This window comes from Mesoplodon densirostris, chromosome 10 (assembly GCF_025265405.1).
Source record: "Mesoplodon densirostris isolate mMesDen1 chromosome 10, mMesDen1 primary haplotype, whole genome shotgun sequence".
NCBI lineage: Eukaryota > Metazoa > Chordata > Mammalia > Artiodactyla > Ziphiidae > Mesoplodon > Mesoplodon densirostris.
In genome coordinates this window covers 32,474,433-32,496,293 of record NC_082670.1, presented here as the reverse complement: position 1 = coordinate 32,496,293, position 21,861 = coordinate 32,474,433, and the positions used below count along the sequence as shown (strand labels likewise).

The 21,861-nt window shown below is 42.2% G+C and overlaps 1 protein-coding gene and 1 pseudogene across 1 annotated transcript; both read left to right on the top strand.

Annotated features, from left to right (window-relative positions):
- The first annotated feature begins 4,522 nt into the window (after window positions 1-4,522).
- On the top strand, window positions 4,523-9,648 carry RPL7L1 (ribosomal protein L7 like 1). The gene is made up of 7 exons (XM_060109646.1): window positions 4,523-4,823; window positions 5,441-5,549; window positions 6,222-6,385; window positions 7,508-7,645; window positions 8,318-8,427; window positions 8,564-8,778; window positions 9,203-9,648. Exons 1-6 carry the CDS (start codon window positions 4,783-4,785, stop codon window positions 8,770-8,772), a joined length of 771 nt encoding a protein of 256 aa, XP_059965629.1. The 5' UTR covers window positions 4,523-4,782; the 3' UTR covers window positions 8,773-8,778; window positions 9,203-9,648.
- Window positions 9,649-18,815: 9,167 nt separating this feature from the next.
- LOC132497896 (mitotic checkpoint serine/threonine-protein kinase BUB1 beta-like) lies at window positions 18,816-20,305 on the top strand (annotated as a pseudogene).
- The last annotated feature ends 1,556 nt before the right edge of the window (window positions 20,306-21,861 follow it).

Here is a 21,861-nt window from a genome sequence, read left to right as displayed (position 1 = left end):
ACAGGAGTCCATGTCCCAGGAGAGGGGCCCTAACACTGCCTGGTGTGGAGAGAGTAGTCAGGGTTTTACTGGGGGGAAAGGAATGGGAAAAGAAAGAAACTCCAGTATCTGGGGGCACTGAAACAGCATTGCTCAGGCAGAACTTGAGCTCTGCTGTCCTCAGGAGGGCTGAGCCCTGGATCTGGGCTCTGGCTCTGCTTCAGCCTTTGTGCTCTGAGACAGAGGATTCCTGGCTGTCTGGCATTAAGCACTAAACTATTGAGCAGTTTACAGGCGCTGTGCTAGACACTAGGAGTCTACAGATCATTCAGGTATGATTTCTACTCTCAGCTCAGTCTAGAGAGGAAACAAGCACATAACTAACTACATTTCAAGAGAGAAGAAACAGGGGCTAAAATTCTTCCAGATTGCCAGTTGGTAGAGAGCTGTGACCTATATTCCCGTGCCCTGCTTATTTCCATGGTTTTTAGTGAAATTTCCTGAGGTATGTTTGAGAAAAAAAAGTATGACACTTTTTGCAGGAATGAAGATAGAGGAATTTTATAGTGTTAACTACGTGGAGAAAACTGGTTCAGCGGACACACAAATTGTAGAAGCACATTTGCAGTATAAAGTGGATTCTGTAAAGTAAACAGCCTGTATGTACACTGCTGCAGGTAGAAGGCCTGTATGAGTCCCTCATCTATATTCCTTTTAGGCATGTGCTGGAGCCTGGCCTTTGAAAACACTTTCAAAGGTGAGATCCTTAGGGAAAAATCGTGTCTGTGAAGGTCAAGGAAACCAGTACAATGCGGGGTGGGAGGCAGGCGGGTGCAGAAGGCGCCTTTGGCAGCAGAATCTGGGAACAGGTCCCAGGACTTCACCTAACCCATCATCAGACACCTTTGTGCAAGTTACTCTCAGCCTCAGCTTCCTTGCGGATAAACTAGGAAGACTTGGCCCGACCCTCTACTTCTTAGGGTGTAAAATTAAGTCTTACTGAAGAAGTGTGGAAGGTAGGAAAAGCTAATGTTCCATTATCCCCGAAATAATTCAGAAGAGGTTTGGGTTTTTCCGTTTTGCATATATTCTTACCTACTGCACACTGTCTCCCTCCTACCCTAGCTCTCCTGTGTCTACCCTCGACCCTCAGAAGGCTGCTGCCCTCCACCTGTTCTCTCCTTTTCCTTCTCACTTTTGCTCCCTTTGCTCGTTTTTCATCAGGATCAAAAGCTGTTGTCCATGTTGTCTTCCCTAACTCCAGGCTCATCTGGCTGCTCCTTCCCACTTGCCTCCTGGTAACCCACGTCACTCTGTGAGGAAGCAACAAGGAAAACTTGAAGCAAAACGAAGTCAACTGCAAGAAGGGTCATAATCCAAGAAAGAAGTTTGGGGCAGATGGGAAATTGCAAATTGAGCCCCCTTTTGGGTGTGTGGGGTGTGGTGGTTTTGCCTTACTGAGAAGGCATGGATTCCAAATAATCCCCAAATGCAGACAGTACTGAAATAACTTATTGTGGGATATGTTAGGAAAGGGATCCTGGAGTCAATTCAAAGAACCACAAAATGTTGGTCCTGAAAGGAGTCTTTTAAAAAAAAGTATAGTCAAGTGGTTTCTAAAACAGGCAAATTACAAGAGCCTAATTACCCAGAGAGTGCTTTCTTAAACTAATATGTAAATGATAAACAAAAGCAAAGCACAACTCTAAGTCTTCCTCCCATTCCAGGCCCCACTCCCATTTCCCAAAAATAACCCTCATCAACTCTTTCTTGTACATCCTTCCAAAACTGTTATATACAAGTACATCTATAGCCAAGAAACAAAAACAACAAAACAACTGGGAACCACTCTCTTAACACCCTATTCTCTTCTGTATCTTGCGTTTTCAAATGTAACCAAATATCTGGGAGTTTTATAGTCAGGATTCTTTGGTTTTAAGCATCAGAAACCAATCTACTTGGTTAACCAGCATAAAGGAGTTTTATAGGAAGGATAAAAATTAAAGGGAAGATTGAAGAACTTAAAGGCTTGAGAGGGACTTCCCTGGTGGTCCAGTGGGTAAGACTCCAAGCTCCCAATGCAGGGTACCCAGGTTTGATCCCTGGTCAGGGAACTAGATCCTGCATGCATGCTGCAACTAAAGATCCCACATGCCAAAACAAAGATCCTGTGTGCCACATCTAAGACCCAGCACAGCCTAAATATATATATATATATATATATATATATATATATATATATATATTTTTTTTTTTTTTTTAAAGGCTTGAGAAAGATAGGAATAAGAAAACTCCAAGAGGTCTTAGTAGGTGGAAATCCTTAAAAGTCTCCTCCTTTTCTTCCATCATCACTCTGCTGAAGATTCAAAACCTGGAAGAGAGGGTCTTATGGAGAAGTGGGAGGAGTTGTTAAGAGCTTCCAGAGACCCCTTCAGTTTATGTATTGGGAGGGCAAGTGTGTTTGGATTAGATACCCCACCCTCCAAAGACTGTATGCAATGAGGGAGCGATCAGTCCAAAAGAGAAATGGATGGATGTCGGTGGGCAAAAAAATAAAAAATACTCCCCATCGAGATTTCGGGACACAAAGACTTACCTCACTGCGTATAATTGCATAGTCTTCCATAAATTTTTTAACCATTCCCTAATGATGGACAACTGAAATGGTCAAGAAAAAAGAGAACAGAGGCCTATGAGGACAGGCTAAAAAGAATGATTCTTGAGGCTGTAAATGGCCCTGCCCCGTTCTCATTCAGGAATGTCAGTTAAAAATCTCATGTCTTGCCCAGGGCCCAGGGCATATGCTCAATGGTCAGTAAGCATGTTTTCAGTTAGTGAACATGTTTGGGTTCAAGAGGACTCCGTCTCTTTTTTCTCTGGATCAGCCTGGTGGAACAATGGCTTTCACACTTAGAATAAGTGCTCTTCTAGCACCATCTGCTGGCATTGGAAAGCCTTTCCTGAATCCCCGCCTCCGAGTCTTTCAGCCAGGAGTGTTGCTGTATTGTTAATACCTCTGAAATACCTTCCGTTCCACAGAACCTACCTTTTATCTGTAGACAGGGGAAGTTACAAAATGTTTACTTTTTTTGTTTCTTGTTTACTATTTAATGGACACTTTACAGTTTGCCAACCATTCTGTTTTTGCCTTTCCACAAAGTAAGACACATGGTGAGGTGCTGAAAAAGCGAGTAAAAATGAGGCTCACGCCATAGCCTGTGACTCTGAAGACTATGTAGACCTTTGACATTTATTCATCAGCTACTCAGCTCTGCGCAAGGCTCTGTCTTTCTGGCTAAACTAATTACATAGCACATACCAATACGATGCCTTGAGCTTAAGATGGTTAACAAGCCCCTGCAGGTGCCCATTGTTGTGAGAGGTGCTGGAGAAGATTCAGAGAAGTATGTGACAAGTTCTCGGTCTCCAGAGAAGCCAGTCTAATCAGGAAAACAAGCCAAACAATACAGGATAAAGTCTGTGGATATGCCTGTAAGCACTGTCAAAATATGACATTGCCTTATACCTTAAGAGAAATATACATACTGTGCTAGACATTTGGCAATGCCTGGAAACATTTTTGTTGTCACCACTCGGGTGGGGATGCTACTGGCATGCAGTGGGTAGAAGCCTGGGATGCCGCTAGACATCCTACAATGCACAGGACAACCTCCGTTACAAAGAATTATCTCGCCCCAAATGCAAATAGTGCCGAGACTGAAAAACCTGTGCTAGACTCTTAGGATCAGTGATGAGCAAGGCAGGCATGATCTCTGCTCTCCTAGTATCATGGCGAAGAAATGTTAAAAATATAACAACTTGCTGAAGGAATTCAGGAGGATAGAGCCTACTCAAGAACCCTGCTGGTCACAGACGTGAAGCATCCCCATCACTTTGAAGCATGTTTAAAGTGCAGAATAGCGACCCCGCCCCCTCCTGAATAAAAAAATGTGCGTTTTAACAAGATCCTCAGGTTACTCCTATGCACATTAATGCTTGAGACGCGCCTGCTCTAGAGGTTTCAGAAAAAAACAGGACGGGACTTTTCATTGTTTTATGAAGACCGGGAAAGAAGGAAGCATATGGCAGGTGGTAAAAAGTATATGAGGGAAGGTCTGGACTTGGTAAGTTGGAATTTCTAGTTTTCGGTTCAGCACCAATAATGATGAACAAAGTGTTAACTGCTTACTGCCAGACTTCGTTTTAAACGCTTTATATGGAGAAGCTCATATAACTCGCCTAAGGCTATGGCAAGATCCATCATTATGTCCATTTAATGGGTAAAGGAAACGAAGGGACATAGGGATTAAAGAACTTGCTCAGGGACCCACTGACGGAGCCAGGCCGACAGAATCAGAGTTGCCTTTTTTCACCGTCCTAAGTAGTCCATATTCACCTCCACCCACACTTGACAGCCAAAACCATAGCCCCAGCTCGCCCCACCCAGAAAAGGAAACGTACAGCCCAGCGAGCGGAAACTGGAGGAGCAGCTCCCACCCCCCACCGGAAGTCGGTGCATTGTGGGAAGCGTTTCGTTATTTGTTTACACTGCGGCCTCCAGCATTATGAGAGTACAGCTGGAATAAAAAAGGCTGTGTTTTGAAGATAACACGGCTCTAAAAAGCTTCGAAGCGGTGCGAAGGAAGCTCTGTGCAACTTTTGGCGGGAATCGGGGTTAGCAAAACCTCAGCTGTTCACTGCCGCTAAAACGGCCCGGACCGCCCCTCCATGGGCTAGAGTAGACGTCTCTATGGTCGAGTAAACAGAGAAGTTTCTCTCTTCCCCCACGCGGTGGGGCTGCGCATGAGCAGTAGCTGCAGAGTTGGAAAGATGGCGGCGGAAGAGTAAGTACTGGGGGCACTGAGTCTCTGGCTTGGCATCTCGAGCATCCGGTGCCATCCATAGTGTTTATTTCTCGGTGGCGGAAAATAAGGATAATTGTGGACTGAAGGGAGAGAATAGGAAAGGTTACAGATTACAGAGGAAGGAGTAAGGAGCCGTAGGGGTTGGGTGGGTCGGTGGGTGGGCGGGCGGAGGGGGCTGCAGTCGAGTTCGGGTTACTTCAAGGGGAGAGGATTGACTTTTAGACAGCGGGGCTGGAGAGTGGGTTCCTCCAGCCTGGCTTAAGTGTTACCCCTACAGATGGGTCTTCACCCGTCCCAGCCCCATGGGGCAGAATCTCATTGCTGATGGTGTCTATAAAGCTGCGGCAGTAAAAGCTCCGTTGACGTATATGAGGACCAGTGGTTAAGGGGTTCATGACTTTTTAAAAGGTTTTGGAGACGAGGGAATGTGAGGGGTCCATTTTGAAGACTGGAGCCAGAAACCACAGATTTCAGAGGCGCCTCAGTCCTTAGTAATTTGAAGACAGTAATGTTTCCCGAAGCCCAGGATATCTTTTGGAAATCCATTGAAGATTTGTTTACTTAATACTATCGCTCGTCTCCATTTTCTGTGTCAGGCCAAGAAAAAAGATCCCTTTGGTTCCAGAAAATCTCCTGAAAAAGAGGAAGGCTTATCAGGCCCTGAAAGCCACCCAGGCAAAGCAGGCGCTTTTGCAAAGGAAGGAGGTAATGGTGGAGAACCAGGTGGAGGGAATTAGAATTTGTATTTGATGAGTTTTATTTATCCAGCATGTGTTGAACTAGATTTGGTACTGACATTCTCTTCTCCCATTGGTTGGATTATACAAGGTATAGGGTTCTTGTGTTTGCTTAGCAAATATGTATCACTTTCCGCAAACAAAATACTGGCATAAAGTTAAGGAAAAAGTGAATGGAGAGTTCCAGGTTCATACCAAGTGACTTGAGAGACCAAACATGCTTGTGTACCTGAAAGAAAACTTTTTTAATATACCGAACGATTTTTGCTATCTGCTAAATGTTTTTGGAGAAATACGTATTTTGGAGGCAGGTAACAAAACAAGTGTGAACTTTATGATGCCTAACACAGTGTTAGGTTCCATAAACACTTGCTGGTAAACATTGGCTGACAGCATGTAAATTAATTGGGTTTTTGTTTATTTAGCAGGGACTTTTACCAATAAGTTCCCAAGTTTTCTCAACTCCACCTTCACTCGGGTATTTTGGTTTTTCCACTATATAAGAATAGAGGATGTTTGTCTGCGCCCCTTTCCAGAACATAGGGGGAAATAAGCTTTATCAGTAGTGACTAATGAATTACTGTTGTGGAAGTAAAGATGACTAGAGGCATAAAATGGTGATGGTTTGCCTTCTCTGTAGCAGAGGAAAGGAAAAGAGATCAAGTTTAAGCGACTAGAATGGTTCCTACATGATTCCTGGCGGCAACTACGTGACAGGGTGCGACTCAGACGACTAGAAGTGAAACCTCATGGCTTGGAAGTGCCAGATAAACATTCCTTGGCCTTTGTTTTACGCATCGAAAGGTAGGGAACTTGCTGGATTTCATGAGGCTGGGGCAAAACTATTGGTTCAGCTTTAGGGCCTTTGTAGGGAGATGAGATACTAGGCCTTAAGCCATTAATGCAAGTTGTGCTAGGAATTCAGGGCTGAGCAAAACATAGATTTTGTCTTCAAGATTAGGGAGACTGGGCTTAAGCAAACAGACATGAAAATATACACTGACTGCTTTGAGGGTAAAGTGCTGGATGTGGGGACAAGGGGCCCTCGGTGTGGTGTGTCATGGTTTGGGACACTGGGAAGCAGGAACTTGATGAGACCTGCAAACATGAAAGGGTTGGGGGAAGGCTTTCCAGGCACAGATGGAAAAAGTCCTGAAGTGGGGGATCAAGGCATCTTCAAGGAACTGAACCAGGGTCGAGTGGATGGAGCATATTCAGTGCTGGGGAGAGTACGGAAAGCTTTTTCCGCGTTTAGTAATGCCTTACCTATTCCTATCAGCACATACAGCTCTGCCTCTGTTTCCCTTCCCAGTCACCCAAATCAGTCACTTGTGGTTTTAAATATGTATGAGTCTCCTACCACTGCCGTAATCTCTTTCCTGGCCTAGCACACCAGCTTTCTAGCTGGGTTTCCCAGACTCTGGTGTCATGCTCTTGTTTCTGTTTTATATGCTCCCTCAGTGATTGCCAAACAAATCTGATCATGTCTCCTTTATTTAAAATCTTCCATAGTTTGGTTTTTCTGGGGGTTTTTTGGCCCTGCTGCGTGATTTGTAGGATCTCAGTTCCCCGACCAGTACTGAACCCAGACCCTCGGCAGTGAGAGCTCGGAGTCCTAACCACTGGACCACCAGGGAAGTCCTTAAAATCTTCCATAGCTTTTAATGCTCACAGAAGCAAGCCTGGCTTCCTTAGCTTGATGTGTTCAACCCCCCACCCACACAAATTCAGGGACCATTTCTGTTCCCTTAGCACCTCAGGCATTGCTCCACATAGCATGGAAATGATCTATTTACATAGCTGCTTCCCACTCAATTGCACTTTGTAAGCCACGGTCTGTGTCCTACCCTCTGGGTGCCCAGTAGTGGCAGACATTTCATGGGTGCTTGCTGGACAGAGCCTGACTTCCTCTGGTGTTCATTTCAGGATTAATGGGGTGAGTTTACTGGTGCAGAGGACCATTGCAAGACTTCGCCTGAATAAGATGTTCAGTGGCGTCTTTATGCAAGTAACTCCTCAAACCATAAAAACCCTTCGTATAGTGGAACCTTATGTGACCTGGGGGTGAGTATGGATTTTTGTGTGAATTCACGTTTGAGAAGGTTGAGAACATTAGGAGGCACAGGGTACTGTCCTCCAGTGCTCATGTTGCCGTGTCCAGGGGACATTTTGCTGTGGCCACAGTCATCAGTAATCAGCTGCCAGCCTTAAGAGTCTCAGAACATGGGGCGGGTAGAGCAGGGGTTCTCAGAGCGGCTGATAATGGTCTGAACAGGACTGTGGCAGGGCTTGGTCAGTTGTAGGCTAAGGCTGAGTAAGACAAGTAGAGGACAGATTAATTCTTGGAATCTTGAAGCAGAGCTAGGTAGTATTCCTTCAAACAGTAAAACCCGAAAAAGGCTTGGATTTCATTTCAAACTCTTGAATAGGGTCACTTAAGGCCAAAGTCCTAAATTGTAAGCCAGGACGTATTTTTGCCTGGAAAATAAATATCTTTATTTGGTGAGCATTTGTATGCATAAATTTTAATTTCTAATTACATAGGGCCGCTTGGGTTTTTCACCTCCTTCAGGTGAATTTCTGAGCATCCCAGCTGCAGCATGTTACAGGACACTTTGGGGAGGGGGGTTGGTAGAATCCTTAGCCAGGCTGCTGGACTGTGTGGCCAGTGTAATACAGTGTGCCCGGTGGTCGTGGGGAGGTGGCTGAGGTTGTATTTTACTCTGCCACACATAGATTTCCAAATTTGAAGTCAGTTCGGGAACTCATCTTGAAACGTGGACAAGCCAAGGTCAAGAATAAAATCATCCCTTTGACAGACAACACAGTGATTGAGGAGCACCTGGGTGAGTGAACACCTTAGGAGTCAGAGCAGAAAGAGTCCCAAGAGCCTGCCAGAGTGCCGAGCTCTGGCACATAAGAGCCTCACTGTGTGTGCTGTGAAAATGTTGAATAAAGGAATCCGAACCTTATGTTTCTTAGGGAAGTTTGGTGTCATTTGCTTGGAAGACCTCATTCACGAAATTGCCTTTCCGGGGAAGAATTTTCAGGTGATCTCAGGGTTCTTGCGCCCTTTCCAACTCTCAGTGGCCCGTCACGCTACCAAGAATAGAGTGGGCTTCCTCAAGGAAATGGGCTCACCTGGCTATCGAGGTGAACGCATCAATCAGCTTATCCGGCAGCTGAACTAAACCCAGGTAAGGCAGGGCTGAAAACTGCCCTTGGGCTGACTTTGGCTGGGCTATGCCTTGCCTCTTAAAAGATCTTTTTGCATTTACGAGTGTATGAGAATAACTCGGGTTAGGGGAGCTGGTATTCCCAAGTCTAATGGATGGAGATACTTGTAACAGTGAATGCCTGGTTAGGGCATGGGGTTTTGTGCACCCCAAGAGTTACAGGACAGAAAACACTGACTAACCAAAAAACCTTCTGTGTTGCTGTGGTCATTTAGCTGGAGATGGAGAGAGAATAATATTGAAAACTAATTTCTAAAAGGACCTGAAGATGTAAATCATCACTTCTGTTGAAGGAATGTTAATTCTTTGAAATTGCTCTTTATTGTGATTACTCTTAGGTGCCAAGTTGCATTTGAATTAATGAAGTTGTGTTTTTCTTCCTCAGCATATCTGAAAGCACAGTGCATTGGAAGCATGTGTTTTTGTTTTATGGAATTGTTACCCAGTATCTTCAAGCAAGATTATTTTCTGCTGTATCTTCAGAAACTGGAGGGGAAGGGTCAGGGAAAAGGTGGTGATGTTCAGGGCAGGCACTTTTCATCCCACTTCAGTTCCAAGAAAAAGTTCCTGTGTGTTTTCTGGAAAGACCGCCGTCCACCTCTGAAACCAGCAAAGGACCTGTGCCATGGAGCAGGGAGTCCTGTTTTATCACACCTATTCCGGGATTTAATGTTGGTGAACGAACGAATACTCACATATGAATACAAGACAGCAGTGGACCAGGCCCAGGGGCATATTGAACCTGGGGTATCCAAGGGCCTTGTTTTGGAAAGAACTTGAAATACAATTAGAAGTGTACAAAAACAATGCTCTAAAAAAAAAATACCAGTGCCCTGTTGTCTGCTGTAAGTCTGTGTTCTAACTTCCGTGATGGCTTAGTGAGCTCTCCGACTGGCTGGCTGTAGCTTCCTTATCATCTTTGCAACTGGCTTAGTGCTTTTCTCTAGCTCAGGATTTTAACCGACTCTTGGATCTATGTGAAGGGGAGGACCCTTTCCCCAGGAAAACATGCATACACTCCAGTTTTTTTCTTGGAAGTTCAGGGTGTTTGTAGATCTTTCTCAGGGACCCAGGCACCTTATGTGAAGAAGTCCTGCACTACCAGGATTGGTCACACAGGCTCTGACCTGGCTAGTTTCCTCTGGTTGTGTGCCCTGTGGAAGACCATGGCTTACCAAGGTGGCTTTTTTTCCCTTCAAGCCAGTGGGTGTTTCCTATTAAGAACATGGTGGTAGATTGCTGAGCCCCTGTGCCTTTAATCAGTTGATCTAAAAAAGAAACAAAATTTTATTCGAGCCAAATTTGAGGATTATAACCCAGGAGGAGCATCTCACAAAGCCCTGAGAACTGTTCTGCCCATTAGAAGTCAAGACACAGTTGTATAAGCTTTTTGAGACAGGAGGGTCGTACATCAAATGACATAATTGACAATTTACATAATCCAGACCTGAGCACCATGTGACCTCTTACCAAGAAGGAATTTTACCCTTAAGGAATTGTTGTCTTAGGAGAACGTTTCTCTCTATGGTTGAGTGGAAATTTCTGCTGATGGGGAAGGTTTGGTCAATGCATAATGCAGATAAAACAGTGCACAGTGGTGGGCGAGAGGAGGCCAAAGGGCACAGATTTTTTGTTTAAATTTTTCTTGTCTTGCCATAAGATATGTATCTTGTAATTTGCCCCTGTTGATCATTAATCTTTTGACAGAAAGCATGAGGTGACCAAATGTTTGGTCCCTCCAAGCTAGGGGGCTGCTTGCCCGCCTCAGTGTCCATCATGTCCCTTGATGCTGGGTCCTAGTAGCCCGGTTCTCTCTTAGAGGGTTATACTGGCAGAATATTTGTCAAGGATTGACAGCCAATTCCAAGTTGTCCAAAAAGGTACTTAAGCCAGTTTTCCTTGCATGTACGTTGTGTATGTACATAATTTTATAGAAAACTATAGATGTGATCTGTAGTTCCAAGTCGTGCAAGCATCATTATCTTAGTAGGAGCAAATGACACAGTGTGAAAGGCAAGAAACTATCACCTTCTAAGTTCCACAAACTCATTTAAATTGGTAGTAGGAGGAGCAATTATTAGCAAAAGTTCAAGCCAAAATTCTGAACCAAACCATTTTTGTAGTATCTATTTCCTCTAAACTGGGAGAGAAGATTGTTCAGAGCAAAAGTTTGACTCTTCATGGGTCATCAGGTGAATTAAATATCACGGCCAAATGGTAGTACCATTGGAAAACTGATAAGAGACCAGTGTGCCTGCACTAAAGGCAGACTGACAGCTTGGCAGGAACTGTTTCCAAGGCTGCCTGTAAGTAAGTGACCAAGGGAAACCAATTGTGAATCTCCCTACTGGGGAGAGCCAAGGTCATAAACTTGTTCCATAAATCCACTGGTTCCTGTTAGGAGCTACCTGATATTCAACATCTAATATAAAGGATTATTTATGGCCAGAACAGGCAGCATTAATTAGCTGGTTAAAAGGGGTCTCACTGGGCTTCCCTGGTGGTGCAATGGTTAAGAATCTGCCTGCCAGGGCTTCTCTGGTGGCGCAGTGGTTGAGAGTCCGCCTGCCGGTGCAGGGGACACGGGTTCGTGCCCCGGTCCGGGAGGATCCCACATGCCGCGGAGCGGCTGGGCCCGTGAGCCATGGCCACTGAGCCTGCGCGTCCGGAGCCTGTGCTCCGCAACGGGAGAGGCCACAACAGCGAGAGGCCCGCGTACCGAGAAAAAAAAAAAAAAAAATCAAAAAGTTTTAAAACACTTGGTCAAATAGAATCACATGTCACTGTGAAACAATACCAATTCACTTAACCAGCGTGACGATAAAAGATCTCAATAGCAGGGAACTTCCTGGTGGTTCAGTGGTTAGGACTCGCTGCGCACACTGCCAGGGCCCCAGGTTCGATCCCTGGTCGGGGAACTAAAATCCCATGAGCCAAAAGCATGGCCAAAAAAATAAACTTAAAAAAAAAATCTCAATGGCAAATACAGATCACTTAAACACAAAGAAACTCACAATCTATTACCAAAAGCAGTTCAATATTTTAACAAAATTTTGTCCTCTTAGAGGACCAAATTCAGGTTTTGTACCACTTTACCTTTAAAACATTTCCTTAATTAAGTTCAATCTTATCTCAGCCAATTTTGACCATGCACAAAACTCTCAGTGTTCCTTTTCCACAAACTTTCCACAACTTTCTGTATCTATTCAGAAACAACCAGCTCTAGGACAAAACCTTTTTTCCTTTAACCAAATGCATTTTCAATCCTCATACCTTCTTTGCTGAAAACACACATCCTACTTCCTTGCATACTGAAATGTTTCCCTTATAATTCTTAACCTTAAAACCTTAATTTTTCTCTGGAATTCCCTGGTGGTCCAGTGGTTAGGACTCTGAGCTTCCATGGCAGGGGGCACAAGTTCGATCCCTGGTCAAGAAACTAGATCCTGCATGCCACACATGGCGCAGCCAAAAAAAAATTTAAAATGCTGTTTGTCATATCGGCATTTCCTGATTGACAAACTGATGCTTATGCTTTAGTTTTCCTCTTCTAAGAACTTAGACCTCCCCAGCAATTAATGTTCCAGAATTGTATCCTGTTTGAAATGACCCGGATAGTGAATAAGAATTCTCATAAGTTACCTTGGTTTAGTTTCAAGTTACCAAAATCTGCAGATACTAACCTTTTTTTTCTGGCTGCACCATGTGGCTTGCTGGATCTTAGTTCCCTGACCAGTGATTGAACCTGGGCCTCCAGCAGTGAAAGCACAGAGTCCTAACCACTGGACCACCAGGGAATTCCCTGGTTCGACTTCTTTTAGGTGGCTCAGTTTCTCCCAATGACAGCCTAAAACCATCTTGGGTGCTCGGAACACTAGGTGATCAGCCTCTGTCACGCCGCCTGGATGAGCAGTACTTACTTAATGACTGTAATGGGGTTTCCCTATGGGACTGCTACACGTCATGAAAATTGATCCTCAGACACTTCCCAAAGATCCTCAGTCATCTGAGGATGGCTTGTGGCTGGAAGGAGCAAAATGTCCCTTTATTCTTTGGCGCTGAATAATTCAGTCCCTGATTTCACTAGCAAAAGTTTTGTTCAGACCATATATCTACTTTTTTTTTTTTTAAGCCAAATTTAACAAAAACCCAGCCACATGTTTCCCTGGGCCTCTTGCCCAGACCCCCTAGGTGCCTAGGAAATGCACTGGTGCCCCTTAAGACTCTAAGTTTTAAGTGAAAACCAGCTCAAATAAAATTTTTAGGATCAACACCCAAACAATGAGATCCAAATATCAGGAGAACCCACCAAAAACACCTGGGGAGCGCTGAGAAGCAGGTGGGGCTCAATGGGCCCATGCTGGCACCGAGCACTTGTTCTGCATAGACTCCCGGTGGCCTCTGGCAGGAGTCTCTGATATCCTGCTGACTACACCAAGCATATGTCGATGAAAAATTTTTATCAGTCAATCTAAAAAAGAAATGGAAAATTTTATTCGAGCCAAATTTGAGGATTATAACCCAGGAAGAGCATCTCACAAAGCCCTGAGAATTGTTCCTCCCATTAGAAGTCAAGATACAGTTATATATGCTTTTTGAGACAGAGGAGGGCTGTACATCAAATGACATATTATTGACAATTTACATAATCCACATCTGAGCACCATGTGACCCCTTATCAAGAAGGAATGTTACCTTTAAGGAATTGTCTTAGGAGAATGTTGCTCTTTATGGTTGAGTAGAAATTTCTGCCGATGTAAAGGTTTGGTCAATGCATAATGCAAGATACACAATGCGCAGTGGTGGGAGAGAGGAGGCCAAAAGGCAGAGAAGATTTTTTGTTTAAATTTTTCTTCTCTTTCCATGAAATATGAATTTTATTTCACAGTTAACTGGCTCAAGAGTGAACCTGCCAGAATTAGATGTTATAGATGCTACTCTTATACTGTAAAGCATTGTGAAGTCAGATTACTTTAAAATGATGTATCAAAAAGTCACAGGAAAAGAGCAGTTGAGTGTGGAAGCCCAGGGTTTATATCCCAGATCTGTCATATACTAAGTATGGAAATGTTTCCACTCGCCTATAAAATGGGGCTAATATAGTCTAGCCTGTCTGCCTGCCATGGTTAAGAGTATTAAGCAAAACAACAGTTTTTAACTTAGAAATCTATGTAAAGGAAGTTTTAAAAATTATGCTCTTCTGTATTGTGTACCATGTTATATACCATTCCCTGAACAAGTTATGGGACTATCCTTTTTTCTGGGGAAAATTAGTCCCATTAGTGTGTGCTAATATGGGATCATGACAGTCAACATAAATACTCGATATGTTCTAGGTGTAGGGAGAACAAAAGACCTAGTTTCAGGAAACAATAGTAGGTGCAGTGAGCCATGCGGCTGATTTAAAGAGACTGACTTTAGAAGGTAGTTAAAGCTTTTCCTTGGCTCTAGAGCCTCTAGCCCCTTGCCTGACCCAGCTGGTTCTTAGAGCCTAAGGTTCTAGGGATTGTTGTTGACTGGCTCTTTTTTATGCTTTGAGATTTCATTTGTTGTCATTCTGGGGCCAAGTGTTTTCACCAAACCTTTTTTTTCACCGCCTATCTGGAGAATGGCTGTCTGAAATAAAAATGCCACTTGGATCCCAAATTCACTTCCACAACCACCAGAATAAGCTGAATCGGGAGATAAACACTAACTTCTACACTCCTAAGAAATCGTTCCCAGTTGGTCAGAACCGTTCAGTGTGTCCTAAGTAGCATTTTAAAAATAAAAACATCTATGCACTGCAAGTAGTAAAGTATGAGATTTGTTTCAATTACATATAAGGACTGAAACAGGATTACATTTTTTTTCTTTTTTTTAATTGAGGCTCACTGTCTAGAGATACAAATACAAAACAGCCACAGTGGGGCTTCCCTGATGGCGCAGTGGTTAAGAATCCGCCTACCAATGCAGGGGAAACGGGTTTGAGCCCTTGTCTGGGAAGATCCCACATACCGCGGAGCAACTAAGCCCGTGCGCCACGACTACTGAGCCTGTGCTCTAGAGCCCGCGAGCCACACCTACTGAAGCCCTCGTGCCTAGAGCCCGTGCTCCGCAACAAGAGAAGCCACTGCAATGAGAAGCCCGCGCACGGCAACAAAGAGTAGCCCCCGCTCGCCGCAACTAGAGAAAGCCCACGCGCAGCAATGAAGACCCAATGCAGCCAAAAATAATAAATAAATAAATTAAAAAACAACCACCACCACAGTGATGCTCCCAGAAGGCTTAAGTCCAGCTGATAGGTGGTGGTGAATGCATAAAAGAGAAACAGCAGAGTGGCCAGTATCCAGGGTCCTAGTCTATGCAGGACACAGTCACACCCTCCAGATCTCAGAGTTATATCGACTGAAAGATGCACAACCTAAAAGTTGAGAATTATGTTTTATTTGGTGGACTTTCTGAGCACTCAAGCCTGGGAAGCAGCTTCTCAAGATAGTTCTGAGAGGCCGCTCCAAAGAGGTAAGGGAGCAGCCTTTACAGGATATACAGGAGTTCTGCAGCAAAAAAAAACGTAGTCAGAACATCAAAAGATGACTGTTAAAGAAAACCAAACATCTCAAGTTAACAAATTTAACACTTTTCTATGTATAAGAAGATGCAAGAGTCTGGGCTTATTGAAATCATTCCTTTGCTATGTACCTTAGCTGTCCAGGGCCAGTATCCTCTTCTTTCCCTTCCTGAGTCCCCTCAGGGTGCACCCTTCGGGTGGCTGCAGTGGCTGAGGGCTTGGCAGTGGCAGCCCGTTTGTCTCTCCTCGAGTTCCCTCAGGGCTCACTGTCAGGGGCGTTTGTAGTGGCTGATGGCGTGATGGCCGCAGCATCCTTTGTTTGTTGATATGGCAGGCAACATTTTTCACCCACAGTGCTTCTCCTTAGTAATAAAATTCGACCAACATTTGAGAGACATTTCATGACCAATTTTGTCCCATGGTGCTAGGAAGGCTCATTCCTAGATCAGGCAAAGATTCTGTTGATAGCCTACTCAATGTGTTAACTTTTTTTGGATTAGGCCCTGTTGATAATCTAAAATTCTCTGGATCACCTGTCTTACTAGTCTATTATGATCCAGGAAATGTTTTCCCTTGTTGCTTCTTCTCATATCTAGAATCACACTGTTACAATTATTGATCTATTTCCTCAAGATGTTTAGCCATAATTAATTTTGTTGGAGACCTGGTTACATATTGGGTAATGCAAGAGACAATCTTATAAACTAGATGGGATAAGTAATAAAGCTAGTAACATTAATCAGGTCATAGTACAGCAGAAAGAGACACAAAGCATAAACAATCTGGAAATGAAGAGAACAAATTAAAACAATGATTAGTATAACTAGTTGTAATTTGGTTGTAATAAACCATCAAGTCCACAGGAGACCCAGCTGGAGAAGCCAAATTCTGTAAGGATTAGGTAGAGTGAAAAAGATAAATGTTTCATCTTTGTTTATAAAGGTATACTTTATCAACTTTTTGTAGGTCATGGCATAAGAGGAAAGGTTTTTCTAGAAAACAAAGATTAAAAGCCAGGATATTACAGAAAAAGTCATAAAATTATAAATCATGTTTATCAGTTCATTCAGTTCCATGTAATTAATTTCTGATGATCTGGATGAAGTGTTCAGGTTTTCCATTAGAGTTTTGTAATTTCTTACCTAGTTCAGTGGTATGATCCAAAAATTATCAGAAACTTGTATTTGTCAGAAATCCTTTTTATGAATTTTCTTGAAGATTTTCATTTTATAAAAGCATCAGAGTAAAACAATGATTGTCTATAAATGACAAGACTTAAATGGCATGGTTAAAGATCTGATTACAAGGCAATCGGCAAGAAACTTGGATATTTCTGTGACATGTAACATTTTAAGATAATAACTAGAATTATGACTGATAACACTATACCAGAGCATATCAGAATTTTAGGAATTTCACATAAATTTTGGAATATCTATAACATTTATCCATACAACTAAGGTTCATCTCCAATCATTTGACAATGTTTCTCAAGTAATTTAACATACCAAATAGGCCTAATTAGTTTAATATTCCTCTCTGAGATGTCTTAGGGTTCCTTTGAAGCATCCCAGAGTTAGCCAGAGGTCAAAAGAACTTTTGTTAGAATTTGATATTTGGGATATTTGTCAAAAATATTAACACTTGGTCAAATAGGATCACAGGTCACTGTGAAACAATACTCACTTAACCAAAGTGATAAAAAATTTCAAAAAACAAAAAAGATCACTTAAAGGCAAAAAAGCTCACAAAATCTGTTACCAAAAGCAGTATTTCAAGAAAACTTTATTCTCTTAAAAGAGAGAACCAAATCCAGTCTTGCACCAGTCTACTTTTAGTAACAAATTCCATTTACACAATTAAATTGAATCTAATATGAGCCTGACCATGTATAAAACTCCTTTTTCAGGGCTCCCTTTTTACAAATCTTCTACAAGTTTCTGTATTCATATTAATTTGCCCCTTATTTTTTTTAATACAGAAATAACCAGCTCTAGGACAAAATCATTCTTTCCCCTTAACAAAATGTACTTCCATTCCTCATACCTTCTTTTGCTGAAAACACACATCCTACTTTCCTTGCATACTGAAATATTTCCCTTATTATCTTTAGTAGTTCTAATTACATACTACAATTTTAACTGTTAAAAACCTTAATCTCTAGCACAAACCAACAAGCAGCAAGTAATTATAAGCTGTTTGTCATACCAGCATTCCAATTGGAGTACCCCATAACCTCTAGAAACACACAAAATAATTTCTTTTCTCAATGTGGTACAAGGTATGTTTGTAATAAACCCAGACATCTTTAGTTCTTCCTTTCCTAAGAAGAATAAAGTGATTAACTTTAGACCTGTTTAGCAATTAATGTTTCAGCATTTTACCTCATTTGAAACAACCTGGACATTCAATAAATTCCCATCATTTAACTTAACTTAGCAAAACGCAAGTTACCAAAAATCTAGAGAAACTATTTTAGACAGACATACCCAAGACATAATTATTTCTAAAAGAGTTCACCTGAAAACTCTTATCTCATTTACCTTCATTTTATAACTTATGAAAATATTATCCTACCATGTTAATTTGTTGCTGTTGTTGTTGACAAAGTCTGTAACAGAAATAACATGAATGCGGGGCTTCCCTGGTGGCACAGTGGTTAAGAATCTACCTGCCAATGCAGAGGACACGGGTTCAAGCCCTGATCCGGGAAGATCCCACATGTCGTGGAGCAACTAAGCCCGTGCACCACAACTACTGAGCCTGCGCTCTAGAGCCCACGAGCCACAACTACTGAGCCTGTGCTCTAGAGCCCACTAGCCACAACTACCAAACACTGTGTGCCTAGAGCCCATGCTCCACAACAAGAGAAGCCACCACAATGAGAAGCCCACACACCACCAAGAAGAGTAGCCCCCACTCGCAACTAGAGAAGGCCCGCACACAGCAACGAAGACCCAACACAGCCAAAAAAAAAAAGACATGAATGTTTTGACTTTAGTAAACCTAGGTACAATACAGTAAGACATGTCTATATTAATTAAGTCAGCGAGCTTAAGCTAGCTTTAATAACAGGTGTTATACTATATATAAAATAGATAACCAACAAGGACCTACTGTATGGCACAGAGAACTATACTCAATATTTTCTTCCTTTATAGGAAAAGAATCTGAAAAAAAGTATATATATAAAACTGAACCACGTTGCTGTACACCTGACACTAATACATTGTAAATCAACTATACGTCAATAAAAAAATATTTTTAAAAACGAGATGTTAATATTGAATATTTCTTAGATCACATAAACCTGAAATTCATTCCGACCACTTTCTTTTATATTTAGAAATATTTAGTTTGTAACACCTTACTTTTAAGTCAATTATATAGAGCTCTTTTTAAATTTTAATTTTGATAATATTTCTAGAGGTACATACATCTCATAATAATGTCTCGTAATAATGTACACACAGACACATAAACAGACAAAACTAGAGATCTCATAGCTTCACTTTAAAACTTAGTTATTGGGAGGAACTGCACAGAAGGGGAGAGGCAGCATGTGGAAAGGAGGGCCTCTGGAGTGTGGAGTTCAGCAGTTTGGGGCCCAATTATTGAAGACAGCCGTGAAGCCACACACTCCTCTGGGTTCTCTGGATCTTCTGCCTGTTACAAGCACCTCCTCCATCAAATGTCTTCAAATTCCTGAGAAACTGGAGCTCATTAGTGAGACTACAGACAGCCCTACTCAGTCACCCTGGTGTTCACAGTATCGCAGACAACTACTAACATCCCAACCACAGCTGAGTACCTCTGCAGAGTTTTTTGTAGAAGATTAGACCAATGCCTAATTTGGAAACAGAGAAGGAAATTGAATTAGATAATGAGGATTACTGCATTAAACAAGAATACCTGTTATGCGAAGACCACAAATTATTCTGGGTGACACCAAGAAACTCTGCAGAGTTAACCATAATAAAGGTATCTTCTCAACCTGTCCCATGGGACTTTTATATCAACTTCAAGTTAAAGGAACGTTTAAATAAGGAGTGTGATAATTTGTGTAGCTGGTAACAATACCAAGATGGCTGTATCGTTTGGCACCAATATATAAACTGCTTCACCCTTCAGGGTCTTCTTCAATACAGTGAATTTATTACCCATGAAATGACAGTGTTGATTATTTATAACCTCTTGACAATGGTGGAGAAACTACACAAAGCAGAAATAGTCCATGGTGACTTGAGTCCAAGGAGTCTGATTCTTAGAAACAGAATCCACGATCCCTATGATTGTAATAAGAACAATCAAGCTTTGAAGATAGTGGACTTTTCCTACAGTGTTGACCTTAGGGCGCAGCTAGACGTTTTTAACCTCAGCGGCTTTCAGACTGTACAGATCCTGGAAGGACAAAAGATCCTGGCTAACTGTTCTTCTCCCTACCAGGTACATCTGTTTGGTATAGCAGATTTAGCACATTTACTATTGTTCAAGGAACACCTGCAGGTCTTCTGGGATGGGTGCCTCTGGAAACTTAGCCAAAATATTTCTGAGCTAAAAGGTGGTGAACTGTGGAATAAATTCTTTGTGCGGATTCTGAATTCCAGTGATGAGTCCACAGTGTCTGTTCTGCGGGAACTTGCGGGAACTTGCGGCAGAAATGAATAGGGTGTTTGACACCACATTCCAAAGTCACCTGAACAAAGCTTTATGGAAGGTAGGGAAGTTAATCAGTCCTGGGGCTTTCCTCTTCCAGCAAGATAGGCAGTCAAGTCTCTCGCAGATTCCTGCCTAAAACCAATGGTTGTACTGTGGAACACCGGACCTGTATATGCTATGATTTAATTTAGGTACACTACTAACACTTTTCTACTTCTTGGTAGAAGTATATTTCTAGGTAACTGGCATTTTCTACTCAACAAGGTACCTCCTCTTGGCCTTGTCTAACAAATAACTGTTTTATTCTAAATGGATTCCGTATTAATGGGTACCTTGTTGTCATTTTTTAACATCTTTATTGGAGTATAATTGCTTTACAATGGTGTGTTAGTTTCTGCTGTATAACAAAGTGAATCAGCTACACATACACATACATCCCCATATCTCCTCCCTCTTGCGTCTCCCTCCCATTCTCCCTATCCCACCCCACTAGGTGTCTTGCGTCTCCCTCCCACTCTCCCTATCCCACCCCTCTAGGTGTCTTGCATCTCCCTCCCACCCTCCCTATCCCACCCCTCTAGGTGTCTTGCGTCTCCCTCCCACCCTCCCTATCCCACCCCTCTAGTGAACACAACCTTGTTGTCATTTAACGCATTTGTCTCAACTTTTCCCTGTGCTTTTCCCGTTTGTAATTTGTGACCTGTACCCTTAAGATCACTATGTATTTTGTAAAGAATAAAATAGTATTTGTTAAAAAAAAAAAAAACTTAGTTATTGGGACTTCCCTGACAGTCCAGTGGTTTAAGACTCCAAGCTTCCACTGCAAGGGACACGGGTTTGATCCCTGGTTGGGGAATTAAGGTCCCACATGCTGTGTCGGACAGCCAAAAAAAAAAAAAAAAAAAAAAAAACTTAGTTATGAATCAGTTATTACAATATAAACTTACTAGTTTATAAGTAACACTTGGAATGAATTAAATTTGCTTGCTCATATGACTAAGCCTTTACTATTTATGGAAAAGACTTTTAAGATTTGTATTTGTCCTTGATAAAACTTTAAGGAGGCTATGAATTAGATTTTGGCTGAGGGAGACTTTCCAGCTGTTTGAGTTTAAAAAGGCCACTTTTTCCTTTTTTTCTTCCTTGGTTTCAGGTTCTTTCTGATTAATTAGGCTCAGTCTCAGGTTTCTGTGAGCTGTATTTACATTTCTGTTGTCAAGATTTGCAAGACAGGGACTCCCCTGGTGGTCCAGTGGGCACCAAGGAATTCAGGCGCTTTTGTCAATCTTTTAAGTTGGTTAATTGGCCTGTTGCCCCAAGTAACTGTTGGTCAAGTATCTCAGTGTAATTTTTTCCAGCCGTTTAAATATATTCTTTTAAACTGGGGTAAATAGAGCAGACTTGTTTGGGGCCCTTTAATGTTGGGAACCAATGGTGGGTCCCTCTGGCCCATCCAACCTTAGGTAGTTTTGTATCAAACCTTTAATTTAATCCCATTAACGTCTGTTTTATTTATTCCATTTTTAAGTAACCACCTTAAAATTTCCAACTTGTTGGGAAAAAGTCCCTAGACTTTCCCTTCACCTTTTTCTTGTTTTCCTGTTAATCAACCTAATTAAAATTAATTATTGTTTTTATTGTTATCCATAAGACCCACTGAGGGGAAGCAGAGACCACAATAAGGCTTCCCAAACCATTTTTTTGGGGGTGGGGGGTTGTTTTGGTTTTTTTTTCCCTCATAGGTACTAATAAAACAGCTAGTTATAATGAGAGTTCAATAAAACTTTACCAATTCAGAGTTTTTCCAATTTAAAGGCTCCATCATCTGGCCATTA